The 20,993-nt window shown below is 51.9% G+C and overlaps 1 protein-coding gene across 1 annotated transcript in view; it reads left to right on the top strand.

Annotated features, from left to right (window-relative positions):
• The window catches only part of Osbpl5 (oxysterol binding protein like 5), a 56,232-nt gene that overhangs the window by 32,021 nt on the left and 3,218 nt on the right, over positions 1 to 20,993 (top strand). The window contains exons 5-21 of the mRNA XM_038331070.2: positions 283 to 384; positions 718 to 921; positions 2,621 to 2,705; positions 5,337 to 5,508; positions 5,740 to 5,944; positions 7,145 to 7,329; positions 7,710 to 7,791; positions 9,118 to 9,216; positions 9,604 to 9,700; positions 10,819 to 10,917; positions 17,036 to 17,133; positions 17,503 to 17,592; positions 17,684 to 17,820; positions 18,226 to 18,411; positions 18,830 to 18,956; positions 19,775 to 19,901; positions 20,783 to 20,885. Of these exons, the coding sequence (XP_038186998.1) occupies positions 283 to 384; positions 718 to 921; positions 2,621 to 2,705; positions 5,337 to 5,508; positions 5,740 to 5,944; positions 7,145 to 7,329; positions 7,710 to 7,791; positions 9,118 to 9,216; positions 9,604 to 9,700; positions 10,819 to 10,917; positions 17,036 to 17,133; positions 17,503 to 17,592; positions 17,684 to 17,820; positions 18,226 to 18,411; positions 18,830 to 18,956; positions 19,775 to 19,901; positions 20,783 to 20,885 (2,198 nt within the window). The remainder of the gene's footprint in view (positions 1 to 282; positions 385 to 717; positions 922 to 2,620; positions 2,706 to 5,336; positions 5,509 to 5,739; positions 5,945 to 7,144; positions 7,330 to 7,709; positions 7,792 to 9,117; positions 9,217 to 9,603; positions 9,701 to 10,818; positions 10,918 to 17,035; positions 17,134 to 17,502; positions 17,593 to 17,683; positions 17,821 to 18,225; positions 18,412 to 18,829; positions 18,957 to 19,774; positions 19,902 to 20,782; positions 20,886 to 20,993) is intronic.

Genomic DNA, 20,993 nt, shown 5'->3' with positions numbered 1-20,993 from the left:
TCAGTAGCTCTCAACCTTCCTAACGCTGTGACCCTTTAATGTTAAAGTTCCTCGTGCGGTAACCTCTAACCATAAAATTATTTCATTGCTACCTCATAACTATAATTTTGCTACTGTTATGAATCATAATATAAATATCTGATATGCGACCCTTCTGGAAGGGGTCACAATGCACAGGCTGAGAGCCACTGCTCTGCATCCTCCTTTCCCGGTGCCCTGCTGGCAGTGGGAGGAGCTGGGGCAGCCCATGCTCTCCGTGACCCACTTCTGTTCTGGTTGCAGGCACAGAAGGAGAACTACCGACAGGAGAAGAAGCGGGCCACAAAGCAGCTCTTCAGTGCGCTGACTGATCCCAGTGTGGTCATCATGGCTGACAGCCTGAAGGTAGGCAGGTGCCACTCACAGGGGCTCCTGTAGGCCAGGACATCTGTGATACTTGGGAGACGCGTGTGTTTGTTACTACAAAACCCTGAACTATGATAACAAATGACCCCACACTGAAGCCAGCTCCTCATAGGTCTATCTGGAGGGCAGAGTCCAAAGTCAAGGTGCTGTGAGGACCACACTCCCACCGGAACTCTGGGCTACTCCTCCTAGTTCCTGCAGCCCCCGGGAGTCCATCACCCAAGTCCCTGCCTCTGGTCATCCCCACCAATCTGTGTAGCTGGCTCGGGGGGTATCCTCCATGGGTGCCCCTGACCGCGAAGTCCTCTGCAGATCCGAGGGACCCTTAAGAGCTGGACGAAGCTGTGGTGCGTGCTCAAGCCAGGCGTGCTGCTCATCTACAAGACGCCCAAGGTGGGCCAGTGGGTGGGCACGGTGCTGCTGCACTGCTGCGAGCTCATCGAGCGCCCCTCCAAGAAGGACGGCTTCTGCTTCAAACTCTTCCACCCGCTGGACCAGTCTGTGTGGGCCGTAAAGGTGAGCTGATCAACAGGGCGTCGGGGGGGGGGGGGGGGGTCCAGGGAGATTGGGGGCTTCTCCTGGCATCCCAATTCTAAAACAGGAGCTCTAGCAAGGGATCCCTGGAGGGGTGAGCATCCCGTGATGAGCTGTGGGAAGTAGAGATGGGGCAGATTCAGGCTATATGTTAGGTCTCTCATCCAGTGCTGTCTGGAGGGGAGGAGGGGACGACTGTTCAACTAGGACTGATCAGGACAGGCATGGGTCCCTAGGAGAAACCTAGTGACGTTTGGGTTTCAGAGAAACAACAAAGTTTATGTTTTGCTTGGATTCCGGGGTGGGGGGTGGGAGTGACACAAGGTGACACTGTGTAGCTTTACACACGGTGATACTGTGCAGCTTTTATTTTATTTTATTTTTTTATTATGTATACAACATTCTGCCTCCATGTATGCCTGAATGCCAGAAGAGGGCACCAGATCTCATTACAGATGGTTGTGAGCCACCATGTGGTTGCTGGGAATTGAACTCAGGACCTCTGGAAGAGCAGCAGGTCTCTTAACCACTGAGCCATCTCTCCAGCCCCGACACTGTGTAGCTTTACACAAGGTGATACTGTGTAGCTTTACACAAGGTGATACTGTGTAGCTTTACACAAGGTGACACTGTGTAGCTTTACACACGGTGACACTGTGTAGCTTTGGCAGGCCTGGAACTCTCTATGGAGGCTTGTCTCAGATTCATAGAGCACAGCCTGCCTCTGCCTTCTGAGTGCTGGGATTGAAAGAGTGTACTATCTCATCCAGTTTGGTCTGGTTTTTTGAGACATGGTTTCTCTTACTCTATGACCCATACTGATGTAGAACTCACTCTGTGGCTCAGGCTAGCCTAGAACGTGTGACAATCCTCCTGCCTCATCCTCTTAAATGCTGAGATTTCAGGCAGGTATAAACTACCATGCCTGGCTTCTGTTAATTTTAAAAGTAGTATTCTCTCCACTTTTGGTGAAATCACAGCTGAATAAACACACTGTGGATTAAAAATATTGCACATCAAAAATTTATGAACATGACTGAGCTAGCACGGCACAGCCTCTCTTCAGCCTGCTGAGGACACTCCATCACCCAAAGGTGGGCAGCACTTGGGGGGTCAAGGCAGGAGGATCAGAAGTTCAAAGCCATCTTCAGCTACATAGAAAGTTCTAGGCTCGCCTGGGCTGTAGAGTGAGGGTGACCTTGTCTCAAAACAAACCAACAACAAAAACTGTCTGAAAAACCAAAAAGGAGAAAAATAAAACTTTTATATGAAAATGCTGACTGTATAGATGTTCTCCAGCCTGGCCTGCTGGAGTGCGCCTTTAATCAGCACTCCAGAGGCGGAAGCAAGCGGGTCTGAGTTTGATGCCAAGCCTGGTCTACAGAGCAAGTTACAGGCTAGCCAGGGCCACATAGTGAAACCCTGTCTCAAAAGGAAAGCAAAACAAAACATTTACTCCAAATACCAGACATATTTCCTTACACTGAGCAGCCCTTAGCTGTCCCTCTGGAGACCCCATTCCACTATGACTCCAGGATTTACCTTAGCTGGGTGTGGTCACCATAATCAGGGACCCGAACTGAAGGAGCCCCTGCTCAGAAAGGGATGGGGAGTGCCCCCACCCCCTTCCTCCTGGCTTTCCTGGCTCAGTGCCTGACACTGCAGGTCTCTGCCTTTCCAGGGCCCCAAAGGTGAGAGTGTGGGCTCCATCACCCAGCCACTCCCCAGCAGCTACCTGATCTTCAGAGCCGCCTCTGAGTCGGACGGTGAGTACCACCTGCCCTGTTTCTGCCATCCCAGAGTCCCCTGGAATCAGCTACCCAAAGTCACAGACTGAGCCTGCCCTACAGTGATACCTCTCTCTCAGCCAAGCCTCAGTTCCCTCGTGGGTTAAATGGGACTAGCTGTACCTGTCACCCCAGTGCTTTGAGAATCTCAGGGCTGTATGGAGATAATCGGGTGATAGTTCTGAATGCCACCAACAAGTTCTACTGTGATACTTCATGTTTGGCAGGTGGGAACACTAAGTAACAGGCGACCCAGAGGTAGTCTAGCAGTAGGTTACAGGTATTAATGTAGGCTTCCCTAAATCCAGATTCTCTGAATTAGATAACAGATTCCAAGCAGCAGCTCATTATCTCTGTAACTAGGAATCCTTCAGGTGACAGCCTCTATTCAGGACTATGGCTCCTTATTAAAACCTCAGAGCTGGTGCCCCCTGCTGGAGGTCAAAGGCCCTGACAACTAGGGTCCCGCTGTCCTGGCTTGGAATCCCATAATGGTGCTATGACGCCCCCTGGTGGTCAAATATATTATATCCACATTCCTGCCAAGACTATCTTGAATGCTTTTAATATTATCACTCACCCACTCTGTCATGCTTTTAATGTTATTGTTCACCTTGGTCCTGCTGGACTCTGGGGTGGACAGACAACCTGCGCCCTAACAGAGCCTGCACACCTTGGGAGTCTAAGCAATGAGCTGCCAACAGATGGCAGGCCTGAACTGAAGCCCTGATTGTCGGGGGCCACAGTCAAAGAAGATTATCTGCAGCCCCATGTGTATCAGGGTAGGCTTCCTACAGGAGGAGCCAGGGGCTTTCAAATGGGTTTCTAAGGATGTATAGCATTCAGGATGTCTAGTCTTTTATGGCAACCACACAATGCACATTTGAGCCCTACGTCCAATTCCACAATGATCTCCCCAGGTCTCACCCTGAGTTGTGTAACCTCCCATGATCCTCTCACTGTCCCCACAAATGCCCAGTAGTACTGTGCTCAAAGCAAGCCTACAGTGAGCCCTGCAGGATCCCAGACATCCTTCAGCAAGAGGGCAGTTCCAGGTCACCTGGTGGGTCCCCCTGAGCTTCCCAGTGTAGCCCTAGGTGCTCACTAACAGCAGGCTGTGTAGCTTTAAGTTAGGGAAAAAAGCCCACAGTACCCGGGGACACCCAGCATGGAAGCTTAGGAATCAAAAGCTTCCTTATCTTGCTTTAAGCTGGGGCCATCACACATGAGTCCCTCGGACACTAAGGTATCATTTATAGGAGGCTCTGAGGCACAGGGTGGATGGAAGCCCTGCTGTTAGTAATTATGCCAGGACACTGGTGTCACCCTCATGGGTGCCTCTCCCCATAGCTCCTAACAACACCTTCCTATCTGTCACCCCACCCCGCTCCCCAGGACAGTGGTGTGACACAGGTCTAACCGAGCCCTGCAGACACACACACACACACACACACACACACACACACACACACACACACACTGTCATGAAGAAAGTGGGACCTCAGGGCCACAGCAGAGGCCCTGCTCTGCCTGTCCCCTGCTTTCCCTGGCTGTCTTTTGTTGCCTCTTGAAGCCTGGTCACTGTCTCCTCACTGGCATACTAGGTCCCTGCCCAGCCTCTGTCCCTAGTCACACATGATCCCTGATGTGTGCCTCACGCTCTGTCATTCCCAAGGGCACACACATGTGCACACATGTTCCCAGAGCTGTTGGCAGCCCCAACAAGCTGGACTCAGCCATCTATTCTCAGTTTAAGAGTTAAACATTCAAACAGCAGTGAAGCACAGGGGAGGGAGATTTATTCAGTGTGGACACATTGTGAAGAGAAACGAAGGCCCTCGAGTCCACCTTTAGGATCTTGGTGTGAAATTTAGGTTTAGGGTAGAGGGCAGGAGGTGTGCAGAGCTAAGCAGTCCTGGTCAGGGTGTGGTCCTGCCCGTCACTGACCCATCACTGTCAGCTCCAGGCTCTCCTGCAAGGCGGTCTGACAAGTTCTCAGAACTCTGAGATCTCTCTGGGGGACAGGCTCCCCCTCCTACTGGCACCAGGCTTCAGCCTTTCTCTTCCCCAGTGTGAGACTCCTGGGAAAATTCCAGTGTCTTGAGGTCCATGGTTTCAATAGTCTGATGGCCAATAGAGCATGCCTGTCTCTTTAGCTTATATTCATTCCTGCTAAGATGGCTACATGCAATGCTCGGGGTCTGTGGAGAGGCAGATCTTTAACTTGACCCTAGTGGGATGGAGTAAGGCGTGGGACCAGAAGTTTCATGACTGAAAGACAGGGTACCTTGGCAGGAGATTGCTTTTTGAAAGCCACTTCCCAACAACAGACAGATCAGGTTCCTTGGTAGGTGTCTTAGTTAGGGTCTCTACTGCTGTGAAGAGACACCGTGACCTCAGCAGCTCTTACAGTTCAGAGGCTCAGTCCGTTATCATCAGGGTGGGACATGGCAGTGTGCAGCACACATGGTGCTGGAGAAGGAGCTGAGAATCCTACACCTTGCAGGTGAAAGGAGTGGACTGAGATTATAGGGGCCAGTTATATTCAAACTACCACAGTGGGGAAGGACAGGGAAGGCCACCCCACCAGACTCACTCTGTGTCCCCCAGGCCGCTGCTGGCTGGATGCCCTGGAGCTGGCCCTGCGCTGCTCCAGCCTGCTGCGACTGAGCACATGCAAGCAGGGCCGAGACGGAGAGCAGGGGTCCTCACCCGATGCCTCACCCTCTTCTCTCTACGGACTGCCCACCTCAACCACCATCCCAGACCAAGATCTGTTCCCGTGAGTGATCTGGGTGAGAGGGGGCCTGCATGCTGTCCCCATAAGCAGCAGGAGGGAGGCCAGCTAGGGTGGCAGACTTGTTCCCGTGGCTACCAGTCTTTGCATCCTTACTGGTAAAACAGGAGCAGTGTATGAAGTCCCTGCAGTGAGAGAGGCCAGGTACCAAGATGGGTGTCTGAGGTCCTAGGTGCCGCCTGGAATTGGGGGTCCACGGGCATTTCCACTCTCCAGGCTGAACGGGTCTGCCTTGGAGAACCACCTGGAGAATGATGCATTCTCCGACAAGTCAGAACGAGAGAACGCCGAAGACTCAGATGCTGATACCCAGGATCACAGCCACAAGACCAATGAGAGTGGGAGCGACCCGTTGGATAGCCCTGGTGGGCCACGGAGGGGAACGACCTATGTGGAGCAGGTCCAGGAGGAGCTGGGAGAGGTAAGAGCCACTGTCACCTTAGAGAGTGGAAACGGGATACGGGGGATGGGGGTGGGGGCTAGGGCTGCAATCTTCGCATCTGCGTCCATGAGTGGACGTCTCTGAATGCCCTGCCCACCGCGCATGAGATGCAGGGGTGATGTGAGGGCCCACATCAGCTTTCCTGCACTGGGGTGGACTGTGACCAGAGGACAGGAAGATTAGGAAAGATCCCAGCCCTCCCTGCTGGACAGACGACAAACTCTTGTACACACTGGGGACCTGTATACACCTAGCATAACCCCGCCCCTGGGAGACCCATGGGTCGGACAGCATTGGGCCCCTGAGGAACCTGTGTTGGCTCTCACTGTTATCATCTGCATGCTGAGCATCTTCCAAAGACCAAGTGTGGACAGCTTGTCACAGCTGGGAGGTGATAGACCCTTGAGAAGGTGGGACCTGGGAGGAAGAAGTTAGGTCACTGGGGGCGTGGCCTGAGAGGGGTCTGAGGTTTTCCTCAGTTGCATCCTGATCGCGAGCATTTGTGCTGCCATGTACTTCCTCCATGCCGTACCACCTCTCCAGAGGCCTGAAGCAGTGCTGCTCAGCAACCCACACCAAGCCCTCCACACTGAAGATAAAACTTGTTTCCTTTGTGACTGGGCCGTGATTGGCCTAGCACTCACTCAGGAGCACAGGCTGGCCATAAATAGCAGTCCTCTTTGTCAGCCTCCTTAGTGCTGAGATTAGCTCAGACCTTTCTTCTTTTAAAATTGACTGCCTTGGGCGTTTCTTACAGCAGCAGAAAGCTGCCTGGCACACCCACAAGCACAGATGACCCAGGAAACTGGAACTTCTAGAGAAGAGGGTTTTTAGCTCAGGTTTTGAAGGCCAGACGTACAGGATGGGGCAGTCCTGTGGGTTTGGCCTCTAGTGAGGGCCTTGTGAACGAGCCACGTGTAACAGTTGTACCTGTGAGAAGGAGAGCCGGGACACCAGAGGTAGAAAAAAGCTGGTCTTGTTCTCAGACCCACTGACGAACCCACTCACTCCCAGGCCCAGAATGGGCGGTGGCACTCATTCACACAGGGCAGACATGTATCCTGTGGGCAAGGACCAAATGTGCCGTGCTGACTCCCTGTCCCTCAGCTCCTTTGGTCAACCCAGAGTGGGGGCTCCACGTCCCAGCTCGCAGGGCCTGACTGTGTTGCTCTGCTGCAGCTGGATGAGACATCCCAGGTGGAGACCGTGTCAGAGGAAAACAAGAGTCTGATGTGGGTGCTGCTACGTCAGCTGCGGCCGGGCATGGACCTGTCTCGTGTGGTGCTGCCCACCTTCGTGCTGGAGCCTCGATCCTTCCTCAGCAAGCTCTCGGATTACTACTATCATGGGGACCTGCTCTCCAGGTGCGTCACCGACAGAAGGGGCTTCCAGGGCCCCTGAGGGCTGCAGAGGCAGGGGGCAGGGTAGAGCCAGGAAGAGGGAAGTAAAGGCATGCATATCAAGGGTTCTTCCTAGAGGTGAGAGCACCCCAGCAGCCCGGAGCGTGCAAAGCCCTCTCTGCCCCCGTGTGGAAGTGGCCACAGCCCTTTCTGGCTATGTGCTAAACCCACTTGCCTATTTCTGGCCCACCTGGAACTATGGCGCTAGGGTATTGAGGTCGTCTGGGATGAGGCTGCCTCTTTCAGACAACTGGGTGGAGGTTGGAAGGGTTGAAGAAAGGGGTGAGTGCTGGGGGAGTAGCTGGGGACCCAGCCTGAGTCAGAGCTCTCCACCCCCATCCCAGGGCAGCCGCGGAGGAAGACCCTTACTGCCGCATGAAGCTTGTGCTGCGATGGTATCTGTCTGGCTTCTACAAGAAGCCCAAGGTGAGGGGGCCTGTGGGAAGGGAAGGGTCTTAAGCAGGGGCTGTCAGCCCACCACGAGTGGGACCAACACTCTCCTCTGTGGCCCAGAAGACGTCCAGCTCTGCCCACCATGGCCCCAGATCCCGAGAGGTGGAGGACAGTCCTTTCTTGGACTTCTCAGGCCCAGCTCTCAATGCTGGGTCCACTAACTGGATCCTTTCTCAGTCTCCAAGGAGACAGCCTCAGGCTGTGTGACAGGTGCCACCACACACAACAGTGTTGACCCTGAGTTACACCGTGCCCCTGGGATTTGGGGTTATCTGTCACAGAGCCCCTTTCAAGAACTCCCAGCCCAGGACTCTGCTGGTAGCAGCTGCCCTGGTTACGGAGTGGACTGCAGGTCTACGTGAAGCTGGGGTTCCATAGTACACAAACTTGACAACCAAGACGCTGGCCAGATGTGGTGGTGCACAGCTGTAATTCCTGCACTAGGGAAATACCGACAGGAGGATTTTCCTGTTCAAGGCCTTCTGGGCTATATACGCGAGAATCCATCTTTGGAAAGGGGAGGGAGGATGGGGGACAGCTCCGTTAGTAAAATGTTTGCCCTGCAGGCATGAAGACCTGGGTTTCATTGCTTAGGTTCACAGGACTGGGTGAACTGGGAGGCAGCGCATGTTTGTAACCTCAGTGCTGAGGAGACAGAGATGGGAGAATCTGTGGCTCACAGGCCAGCCAGCCTAGCTTTCTTGGCAAGTGCTAGGTTAGTGAGCAGTCCTGTCTCTGCGGGGCAGTACTCAACACTGACTGCCAGCCTCCACGGGCATGTCCACTCATACACATGTGCACACGCACAAGCACACACATAGGTGTGGTAGCTCACACCTATAATACTAGCACTCAGGGGGCAAAAGCAGGAAGATTCCAGTGAGTCTAATTCCACTTCTGCGTCTCATATAGATGTAAGCCTGAGGCCCAGAGAGAGACCAACCCAGAGTCATACGGTAGACTGAGATAGACCAAGGGAACCCAGTCACCTCCCAAGCTTGGCTTTGACCCAGTTATGTGTGGGCCGTGCCCCATTCCTGGACAGTCAGATTTGGTTGGGGTCTTGAGGACCCTCTGAGCTTAGTAAAAGCCAGGAATTCCTGAGGTACGCCTCCAACTGTGAGCCGTCCTCAAAAAGTCGTCTCCTCAAAGCAAAAGCAGAGTGCTAATAGCAAGTCAAAACCCCTTCTAGAAGCAGGAGTACCCCTATATTGTCTCTTCTGCACCTCACCCCATTTAGACCCCTGGAAGTGACTTTTTCCTCCTGGTTCCTCCAGCATGTCTTTGTGCTCCCCACAGGGCATCAAGAAACCCTATAACCCCATCCTGGGGGAGACCTTCCGCTGCCGCTGGCTGCACCCTCAGACCAACAGCCACACCTTCTACATAGCAGAGCAGGCAAGACCCCACTGCCCAGCTCAGTGTGGGAGGTGGGCAGGGGCCTGTGGGACCGAGGGTGGTGTTTTCAGTGGCCCATACCCTGCCGTAGGAGAGGCTGCATGCTGGTCACTGTCCCTGGGGATTCTCTAAGAAGGACAGGCATGATGCTGTGACAGACAGGCATGAGCGCCACCTGGAGGAGGGCAGCAGCCTGACCTCCCAGCACAGGGCATCCTTAGATGACTCAGAAATCTGAGTAGGTTCCCAAATACTCGGATTCAGGCTCTGCCCGGTACTTCTAGGAATGTGCCCCTCATTCCACACTTCCTCCTGGGACCCAGAGGTATGTCATTTCTGGGACTGCTCTTTCTGGAGCCATCTTCAGAGTCACCTCTCTTCATACAGGTGTCCCACCATCCTCCCGTGTCTGCCTTCTATGTCAGCAACCGGAAGGATGGCTTCTGCATGAGCGGCAGCATCACAGCAAAGTCCAGGTTCTACGGTGAGGAAGCTCCGGGGGGGGGGGGATGGGAGGAGAACTTCACTCCAGAAGCCAGTGAACCCCAGAAGCCCAGTGGTAGGATGATGTGGGTGGCCCCAAGTCTGCTTAGAGTAGATACCTTCTGCAGGGAAGCAAGAGGACAAAGGAGGAGAAGCCTGCAGGGAAGGATTTGCTCCAGCACAGCCACCTGATTCCATAGCTGTCAGCCACATGTGGCTGTGTGTATCGATTAAAAGGGGAGCTGGTCTGCAGATCAGTGGAAAGTACGCACCTGTGTGCAGAGGCCCTGGGTTCCATCCCCAGAGCTGCAATGGATGATGGTGGATATATGACAGACAGACGGTAGGTAGGTAGATAGATGGATAGAGAAATAGAAAGTCAGCCTATAGATGATAGATAGACAGACAGACAGACAGACAGACAGACAGACAGACAGACAGATAGATAGATAATCCGTAGGTGGGTAGGAGGCAGAGAGATGGGTAATATGTAGATAGATAGATGGTAGGTAGGTATATAGAAGTGAATCAGAGTGGAGCACAGTGTTCCATTGCATGGGTCCCATCAAGTGTTTTGGTAGCCACACATGGCTGGAGCAGCCTACGATGACAGGACGTGCTGCATTTCTGGGCTGCTCTGAGCCGGGGAATGGCAGTGCCCAGTAACCTCACCAGCCCCTTTCCCCTTTCGCCCTCAGGTGCCTCTTTACCTTTATGACTGGTGTGCAGGTGTGTGCTCAGGGCCTGTGTGCCCGGTAGCAGCAGATGGTAGCATGTGGCATCTGCATCCATGTTCCATTCACCTTTCCCACCTGTGCTCTGGGCTCAGGCTAGCTCCAGAAGCTTTATAGTCTCCACCCTGAAGCTCCCTGGTGGAGTAAGTAGGTTAGACCACAAACACGCTGCAAGGCAGATGATTTTCCCAGGATTCATAAAGGGTGCAAACTAAAGAGTTTTTATGATATCCAAGGACCAGAGGTTGTGTTCTCTCCCTCGGTGCTCCAGCTGGAGGCACTGGGAACTCTGGGATATTTTGAAAGGGCACTCAGACCTTGGGGTCCAGCAGCAGACTGATGCTAAGGGTCTGTGCCTTCAATAGCCCCTGCTCTGTCCTTGCAGGGAACTCCCTGTCAGCACTTTTGGATGGCAAAGCTAAACTCACCTTCCTGAACCGCAAGGAGGAGTACACCCTTACCATGCCCTATGCCCACTGCCGAGGTGAGTGACTGTACCACGCCCCACTCCCCGATAGGCCAGGCTAGCCCTCAGTCATGGTGTAGCGGACTCCGTTACTTTTCTTCTTATGATATGTTAAAAACAACTAAGAAAGGAAGAAAGAGTTTATTTTGGAATCCACTTTGAGGGCACAGCCCACCATGTAGGGGTAGGTGACGCAGCTGGTCATATTGAATCCACAGTCAGAAAGCAGAGAGATGATCCTGGTATTCAGCCAAGGACCTCAGGATGTGGGTCTTCCTTGCTCTGCTAAATTTCCTTAGGAAGACCCTCGTAGACCTACCCAGAGGTATGCCTCCCAGGGGATTCCAAATTCAGAGGGCACTGACGATCGAGATGAAGCAGAGCAGATGCTAAGCACTCCCTTGTTTGAAGGTGTCCTGACCTGGGTGACTTTTCAGAACTGGGGGTGTAACTCTGGGTCGACTCCTAGTTTCTCCTCACTGATTTTTGCCTGTGGTTCCTGTTGTGTTAGTGATCAGTCCCAGCTATTGAGGAGGCCGAGGCAAGAGGATTGAAATTTCAGAGCCTGCCTGGGCTGCAGAGTGAGTTCAAGACCAGCCTGAATAACTTAGTGAGACCGTGTCTTAAAATTAATTAAGCTAGGAAGGGAGCTGGGCTCACTGCTCAGTGGTGCACACTGGCCTGGTATGTATGAAGCCCTGGGTCCAGTCCCAGTACCACACACACAGGTCCAGGAGAAGTATAATTCCTGTAAACCCCTACTCACCCCCAGGCTCCTGTCACAGACATCTTCCTTAGCATGGTAGACATTGTTACATGTTTGTGGCAAACCCAGATTAAGACTTAGCCTTTAGCTGAAGTCTGCAGTTTCCTTTAAGGTCCACTCATTGTATATATTCTGCAGGTTTTAAGACTTGTGACATTGAGTTGCCACTGTAGTGTCAAACTGAAGAGCTTCCCCACCCTCGAAACCCCTCTGGTTAGGGGCTGAAGCTGAAGCTCAGCAGCAGAGCTATACTGAGCCTGCGGAAGCTAGTATGAACTCCCAAAAATAAAATTGAGAATCCATGCTAAACCTCCTATGGTGGCTCATCCCTTTCATCCCGGTACTTGGGAGGCAAAGGCGGGTCTCTGTGAGTTCAAAGACAGAGCTACATAGTGAGATCATATCTTAAAAAGTAGAGAAAAAAAAAAAACAATTTACCTTTGACCTGGCACAGCTCCAACAGCTCAAAGAATGAGCTGGTCAAGTGCAGCTGGATTTGGGGAGCAACGTTTAGCTTATGCCCCTAAGTCTCCACACCCTGCTGGCCAAGCTTCTTTCTCGAGTGCCTCTAAGTCTCTGGCAGAGCTGATGCAGACCTGGCCTGAGAGCGACAAGTGTATTATTAAAGCAGCAAGGCAGATGTGCTCCTAGAGAAACAAACACAGCACACAGCCAAAGCACAGGCAAAGCCAGACTCCAGAAACACACGTGGCTGTTGGCGCTGGGTGTGCCACCTCCCTGATCTTATCGGGATTCTGACCACGCGCTTTGCTGCAGTCTGGCACTTACAACAGCTGGGCAGCAGCTTGCCGTGACGCGGTTTCTCTGGGTAGGTTCCAGAGAACTATCCTCACTATCGTCTTAAATGTGATTGTCTTGCCATCTCTGTCTGGGAATATTCATGCCCTGTTGTGTGAGTGACATGTATTCCACAGCCAACAGCAAGACTCTAAAAGATGCTCAGGAAAATTTGTTTAGTGAGCTAGGCATGGTGGTACATGTCTTTAAATCCAACACGCTAGGGATAGAGGCAGGAAGATCTCTGTGAATTCAAAATCAGCCTGGTCTACACGGTGAGTTCCAGGACAGCCAGAGCTGCATAGTGAGACCTTGTCACAAAAAACAACCAAAGTGTTGCTGTTGTTGTTGTTGAGTGGATGACTCTGGGGTCTAAGGTCTAGAGTATAGGATGTGTGAGTGTCATACGGTCGCACGGAAGGAAGCATTCAGAGCTGTAGGGGTAGACAAGACCCAGGAGCCAACAATGGCTGCCTCGGACCCTAGATGAGATGATGTGATTTTTCTGAGCATCTGTGCCAGCTCTACGAAGCAGGCTGTTTGGGGGCCACAACAGGAAGTGTCCATTGAAATCTCCAGAGCCAGAGAGATGTCGTTGGTCCTTGATGCTTCCTTGGCTATGGAAGGCCTTCTGCAGTAATCTCTTAGGACGGAGACACTTTATAAAAGTTTCTGCGGTGTGGAAATGGCTGGGGACAAACTGCCAGCTATTAGGACCAAGACCTGCCGAGGTCTCAGATCCTTACGACTGCCCCTTCTTCCACCTCATCTATTCAGCTCTCCCCCATCTCTCTTCTTATCCTCTCCCTCACCATCCCTTTGTCCTTTTTAGTTTTATCTTTGTATGTGTTTGTTTTGTCTGCCATGTATGCGTGCTTGTAGTACCCACAGAGGCCAGAAGAGGGGGGTCATCTCACCAGATTCTTCTAGAACTGAACTTACAGGTGGTTTTGAGTCACCCAGTGGTTGCTGGGAATTAAACTCCAGGCCTCTGCAAGGGTAGCCAGTGCTGCTAACCCTCCCCTTACCCTCACTCTCTCCTTCTTCTACTTTATTTTTTTTTTCTTTTTTGACCTGGGATTTCCTTTGTCTTCTTTTCTCCCTATCTGTTCATCCAGGTACTTAAAAGAACATCCTAAGAGCTAGCTTTGATGCTACAAACCTATAACCCCATTTAAGAGACTAAGGTAGCCCCAGGCCAACCTGAGCTACATTGCAAATGTAAAAAAATGGTAATAAATTAAAAATAAATAATAAATAATTTTATGCCGGGTGGTGGTGACACATGCTTTTAATCCCAGCACTCAGGAGGCAGATCTCTGTTAGTTAGAGGCCAGCCTGGTCTACAACAGCAAGTTCCAGGACAGCCAGGACTGTTACAGAAAAACCAAAAAATAAAAAATAAAAAAAATAAAATAAAATACCAAGTTCACAGTTACACTTCCTGCCAGGCTCAGGGCAGCAGATGTGGCTTGCCTCTCCAGGTTCCAGCTCCAAGAATCCAGGCTGATAGCCCCACCTTGGTTCTTCTCCCATCTAGCTATATGGCACGGGAGGAAGCAGTCTTAGGATAATGGGACTCTTGGTGCTATGGCTGACAGCACATTTTGCTTTCCGTGGTTGGCTTTGTGTTCAGCATATCTTCCAGGGGCTTTTGGAGTCCCATGGAGTGGAAAGGTCCCCTCCACGATTACACCACTGCTCACACCTGTTGTAGGAGGCCACTTGTTTGTTCCCGACTGCCCAGACTCCAAATACCACTCAGAAACTGTATAATTTAAATCACTGCTTGGCCAAATCATTTAAATGTATTGCTAGCTAGCTCTTATCTCTTTGGCTAACCCATTTCTATTATTTTATATTTTACCATGAGGCTCATGGCCTACCAGCAAGGTTCCACCTGGCAGCTCGCATCGTTCTCCTCTGGCAGCTCCATGGTGTCTCGTGAATCCCCCTTCTTTCTCCCAGCATTCAGTTTAGTTTTCCCCACCTAGCTCTACTCTGCTCTATCACAGGCCAATGAAGATTCTTTATTCATTAACCAATAAAAGCAACATATATACAGAAGGACTTCCCACATCACATACACCTGTCTTAGTTTGGGAGTTTCAGCTACTTCAAAGGATTCATTCATTTTACCTTATTTTTTATAATCGTGTGTATAAAATATGTACCTGATTCTAAAATCTAAAACACAAAACAAGGTGTGACTGACACTGTGTCTCTTTCAGAGCCCTGAGCCTTGTACCCACCTGGAGCTGTAGCTAGCTTCCTTTTTCTTTCTTCCCTTAGTTTGTTTTTTATTACATTTATTTATTTAGTTGTTTTGGAGGGGGGGTGCGCGCGCGCGCGCATGTGTGTGTGTGTGTGTGTGTGTGTGAGCGCACATGAGCACGCGCGCACATGTACACGCTACTGCACATATGTGGAGGTCAGAGAGCAACTTGAAAGAGTTGGTCTTATCCAATCACCGTGTACGACCCGAGGATCAAACTCAGCTCCTCAGGCATATTGACAAGCATCTTGCAGCTTATGAAATAAAGATTTTATTTGGGCTTACAATTCCAGAGAGATAATTAGCCATCATTGTGGGGAGGCATGACAGCAAGCAGCAGGCATGGCAGCTGGAGCAGGAGGCTTTGAGTTCGTATGTTGAACCTCAAGCCAGAAACAGAAAGAACAAAGGAAAATATCGAAAAACTCCCAACACGGCCTCCAATTTATAAGTCCAACCTTCTGATTTATGTCCTCCAACAGGGCCACACCTCCTAAACCTCTTCAAGTGGAGGCCAGATAATCAAATACGTGAGCCTCTGGAGGACATTCTCATTCAAATTGCCAGTCTCCTCATGTAGTCCAGGCTGGCCTGGTACTCACTTTGTAGCACAGGCTGTTCTCCAACTTATAATCCTGATACCTCGGCCTCCAAGTGCGGAGATTACACCAAACTTGTAGCTGACTTTTCTTACCTTGTAATGCAGCCCAGAGTTAGGCTAACTCTAACCCTAACCCTAACCCTCTGGAGCAACAGGAAGATCCCGCCTTTCTCTAAACTATGTAGTTCCCTGTGGCATTTGCTGGATACAGCCAGTCCCCTTGGAAGAACGTAGGGGTAGGGGTTGAGCCTTTTGCTGGTACAAATGGCTCTTCCTGCAGTGATATTTTGTTTGTTTTAACAAATAAAGCTTTCCTGAAGATCAGAGTGCAGAGCTAAGCTACTAGAGGCCAGGGAGTGGTGGCACATGCATTTAATCCCAGGATTTGGGAGACGGGGGCTCTCTGTTAGTTCAGGGTCACCCTGGGCAACACAAGATTGAATCTGTCTAAAAGAGAAACAGAGCTCACACAAAGGTGATCCCAGCACTTGGGATCAAACACCCTTTAACCCCAGCACTAATGAGATGCAGACAGGAGTGAAGGCTGAGTGGAGAGAGGAATATAAGGCAGAAGAGACCGGAGCTGAGAGACAGTTGCAGTCTGAGGATCGCTCCTGCAGTGAGAGGAGAAGTCTGAGGACAGGATGGCCTGTTGTATCTGCGCATGGGTAGAGGGAAAGGTCCCACTAGTGGCTGGCCTCACTGCCTCTCTGACCTTCAGCAGTAACCCCTATATCTGACTCTGGGATTTTATTAGTAAGACCAACTAGAATTCGTGCTACACTTATTTAATTTTTTTACTTTTCATTTTTGAAAATGACATGTTTTATTTCACATTTCTGAGTTTTCAAATGGAAATGTTTAGGTGTTTTGTGTCATCATTGTCTTGGTGTCCCATTGCTGTGAAGAAACACTATGACCACGGCAGCTCTTATAAAGGAAAGTGTTTAGTTGGGTCTGGCTTACAGTTCAGAGGTTTAGTCCATTGTCATCATGGCAGGAAGTATGATGGCAGACAGGCAGAAGTGGTATTGGAGAGGTAGCTGAGAGTTCTACATCTGGATCAGTGGGCAGTGGGAAGAAACAGCTGCTGGGCCTGAGTTGGGCATTTGAAACCCCAAAGCTCACTCCCAGTGACACATTTCCTCTAGTAAGGCTGTACCTACTCTAACAAGGCCACACCTCCTAATCCTGGTCAAGTAGTACCATGCCCTAATGACCAACCATTCAAATATATGAGTCTATGAGGGCCATTCCTATTCAAACTACCGCAGTCATGGTGGTGATTTTTAAATTAGATTCTATTTTCCATATGACCAGAAGTGGACTGAGAAAAAGACAACTGGGTTTTCAGATACACACAACACAGTCCTGGGGGACAGCTGGGAACAGATACACCAGCACAGTCCTGGGGGCGGCGGGGAACAGACACAGCTACTCTCTAGTTTTGGTGCAGAACCCAGCCACAAATGTGACTGCTCAGACACTGGAGTTGGGGCTCCTGAAGGAGCTGACTCAGCGAAGGGTGTGGCATCTCCAGACCAGAGCAGAGGCTCCTTCCTGGGTCACAGTACTGAAGGACAGGCAGGCTTCTGGCTCGAACTCAGCACACCCCTTCACACACCCTCCCCACCTTCCTTGCCTGTCTGCTGACACAGGCTTTCAGGGATGAATCTCAACACCAGTTGCATTTCAGGGATTCTATATGGCACCATGACGATGGAGCTAGGGGGCAAAGTGACCATTGCGTGTGAGAAGAACAAGCTCCAAGCTGAACTGGACTTCAAGCTCAAGGTAATGGATGCAGCTTGTGGGAGGCAGTGCATGGAGCTCAGAGAGGGAGGGAGGGCTGATCCCCTCCTTCCACACCAGGCGAAGTGCCCCAAACAAGTACACCTTTGCATCCCCACAGACAGGGCCCAGGGAGAGAAAGGGTTGCCCACAGGCCACACAGCAGAGCCTGCAGGCCTAAGTCCCATCGTCCTCATGGTGAAAGACTACAGATTTGAGTCCAGACTAAGGCACTGGAATGAGGGCATCTTTTTCTAGTATGAACCTCATCTAAGCCATAGTCATGAGAATGAGTGCCCTGGATCTCAGAGGGTGTGCCTCTAAGCAGAGCCTCCTCCCCCCCACTCATCCAGTGGCCACCTTCTCTTGCAGCCTTTTTTTGGAAACAGCACCAGCATCAACCAGATCTCTGGGAAGATCATGGCGGGGGAGGAGGTCCTGGCACGCCTCACCGGACACTGGGTAAGACATCATTCCTCAGGAGCCTGGCTGAGCCCTAGGGTGATCACCAACCAGGCCAGCAGCTCTGATGCTGCTGTGCCATCTGCGGCAGGACAGAGATGTGTTTATCAAAGAAGAGGGCGGTGGAGGCACCGAGCTTTTCTGGACTCCGAGTGAGGAGGTCCGCAGGCAGCGGCTGAAGCGGCACACGGTGTTATTGGAAGAACAGAATGAGCTGGAGTCTGAGAGGTGAGGCCCTCTGTCCAGGAGCCCTGCTGGCCACAGACTGCTGGCCAGAGGAGTGGGTTGTCAGGGTCACAGTGCTGGGAGCACATTCCAGGGTGTCTGTCAAAGACAGAATAGACCCCTCAGGCCAGATCAACTGTCCTACTGGGGACAGCTGGAGGAGAGGGCCTCATCATAGCCAGCAAGGAGATCCTTGCCGGTGGCAGGTGGGAGCCCAGCTTAGTTTATAGTGTGGAGTCAAAACCTGAGAGACACAGTCTTCCTGCCAGATAGTCAGCCCCTTATCACTGAAGACAACCAAGTAGTTGTCTAAGCCTCCTTCCGATGTAGAGGGGACTGATTCTGGGCTGCTGATTAATGGAGCCGCCCCACTCTGAGTCCCTGGTGGGTTGGTCCTCTGGCCTGTAGGCTCTGGCAGCATGTCACCAAGGCCATCCGTGAAGGTGACCAGCATAAAGCCACACAGGAGAAGTCTGTGCTGGAGGAGGCACAGCGGCAGCGTGCCCGGGAGCACCAGCAGAGCCTCACTCCGTGGAAGCCACAGCTCTTCCACCTGGACCCACTCACCCAAGAATGGCGCTACCGATACGAGAAGTGAGTGGCTCACAGCACAGCTTTCCCTGCCCAGGGGTGACAGTGGGCGGGACATCCTGTGTCAGTCATCCCTCAGGACATGCCCGCAGTCTGATGGAAAACCCTTACTGAGACCCTTCCCAGGGAATTCTGGGTAGTGTCAGGTGACAGTTGAAGCTGGATCCTACAGACGGACTCCGCAGTGCTGGCTTTAACTTGGGGATGTCACAGAGTCTCTAATCTCTTCTCCCTGCCTTCAGCAGTACCAAGGATAAGGGATACAAAGGGATGGTCAGACAGGCCCCTTAAGCCTTCCCTGCAGACCCTGAGCAGTGGTCATCCCCTGGGTCATCATGAGAGGCTGAAGTCTAGGCTAGGACAGAACCCTCTCCAGTGAGGGTCATCACCTCTACTGATGGACACCATCTGGACCCTCCAGCCACAGCCCCTGGGACCCCCTGAAGGACATCGCCCAATATGAACAAGATGGGATTCTTCACACACTACAGAGGGAGACTATGTCTGGCCAGACAACCTTCCTAGGGAGTCCGGGGTCCAGGCACAAGGTCAGTACCCCTCACCAAGGCTCCAGCCCAGGTTTGATCTCAGCAACTGGCTACCACTGAAGCCCTCACTCCCTCCACCTGGCCACCTGACCCTCCTCCCTCAGTGCCCGTGTCTGAGATGTCTCAAACCCTACCTGGCTGTGGGCCTTCACTGACCCCAGGCTTCTCATTACTCCTTCCTTTCCAGTGGGGAACCCAAGATACAGAATATCTGATTCATGGGTATCCTGGACCTCCCAGTTTAAGACTCCATGCAGGTATCAGCTGGCTGCCAGCCTGTTTACCTCCAGAAGCCTCTTTGTCTCATTTTACAGCTAAAGAAACTCAGGCTTAGGGTAGCCTAGGGAGGAAGAGGAGAAGCCAGCATCCATATATGCCTAGGGCCTGGGAAAGGCAGGAAGGAGTCAAAGGGTTGGGGGAGCTCCAGGAAAAGACAAAAAGAGGGAAACACACATTTATGTAAGGTGGGACTAGGAATGGCGCCACCAGGTGTACCTAGTCACATGCACTGAGTTTCAGTGTGAATAGCACTGGCCTTGTGACAACCTGGTGGCCAGACCATGCAGAGCTGACTGCTCCTCATTCCTGAAGAGGAGGTCAATGGTTTTATGTTTCTGATGGGAAACTGAGGCGCCAGAGATGGAATGGCTACAGTTCATGCCCGGTGATTTAAACCACCTGTGTCCAACTGCAAAGCCACCAGGCCCATCCTCTACACACTGCCCTACTCTAGTGCATCCTGACATTAACAGGCCACCATGTCCCCAAAGGGCCCTTGGGAGGAGACCCTAGATACAGGAATTCCCATCTCTTTACAGAGGCCTGGCCCTGACCGGCGGCTCCGCAAGGCCAGTGACCAGCCATCTGGCCATAGCCAGGCTACCGAGAGCAGCGGTTCCACACCTGAGTCCTGCCCAGACCTCTCTGATGAGGACTTTGTTCCTGGTGAGTAGCTCCCAGGGTTTCATGCATGCTAAGCAGGCCCTGGCCCTGGCTGGTGGAAGCCTTGAAGGTTGACTAAGAGGGAAGGCAGGAAGAGAGGACCCATCCTGCCTGCAGCCCCTCTGCAGGATGGTAAGGACCAGGATGTACCTTCCAGAGATGAGGATGCAGGGGCAGGTGTCTTCATAGTACATCTTTACTTGTCCTGCCCTCCCCTCTCCCTATGAGATCTGCTTTCTCAGAGTCTGGGGACAGTCAGGCCTGATGAGGACTGTAGTCAAGATATGGGGAAGAAAAGAGAGCACTGGATGTGTGGCTTAGTGGTAGAATACCTGCCTAGCATTTATGAAGCCCTGGGTTCAGTCCCAACACAGCATAAACCCAGCCTGACGATGCACACCCATAACCCAGCACTCCAGAGGTCACACAAGAGGTCAGGGGCTAAGGTGATCTTCAGCTACATAGTGAGTCCAAGGTCAGGCTAGGATACATGAAACCTACTTTCAAAAGTGGGGATTGGGAGAGGACGTGGTCCCAGGGTAGGATTTTCCTGAGCTTCGGGGATACTGTGAGAGGTTGGTTGGATACTGTTCATTGCCCAGCCCCTGACCCTGACTCTGACCCTATCCTGATGGGACTCTGCTCATTTGTTGTGACTGAGCCATCTATGTCTCCCCAACCTCTGCAGTGGACCAGCCTTGTCTTGGTCACTCATCTCTAATGCTTTCAGATTAGCTGAGCCTGCATCCCATACTAACTTTCCCTGTCTCCTTGTGGCTGGCTCCTGAGGATTTCTCAGGTAGTTGATCAGGACCTAGGTCAGCCAGGACATCCCAGCTCACCCTGGTTTCTTACTCCCTGCTGTCTCCATCTTGGACATCCAGGTAGCGAGAGCCCATGCCCTCGGTGCAGGCGAGAGGCGCACCGACTCCGGATGCTACAAGAGGCTGTGCTGTCTATTCGGGAAGCTCAGCAAGAACTGCATAGGTAAGAACACAGGAGGTGGAGGGACCTGCCAGCGTAGGAGAGTACAACCCTCATGCAGGAGCCAGTGGGCACAGGCAAGGGGCTTAGAAGAAAGGCAGAGCTAGGGGA

Source organism: Arvicola amphibius, chromosome 1, assembly GCF_903992535.2.
Source record: "Arvicola amphibius chromosome 1, mArvAmp1.2, whole genome shotgun sequence".
In the NCBI taxonomy this organism is placed as follows: Eukaryota; Metazoa; Chordata; class Mammalia; order Rodentia; family Cricetidae; genus Arvicola; species Arvicola amphibius.
This window is presented reverse-complemented; position numbering and strand designations above follow the sequence as displayed.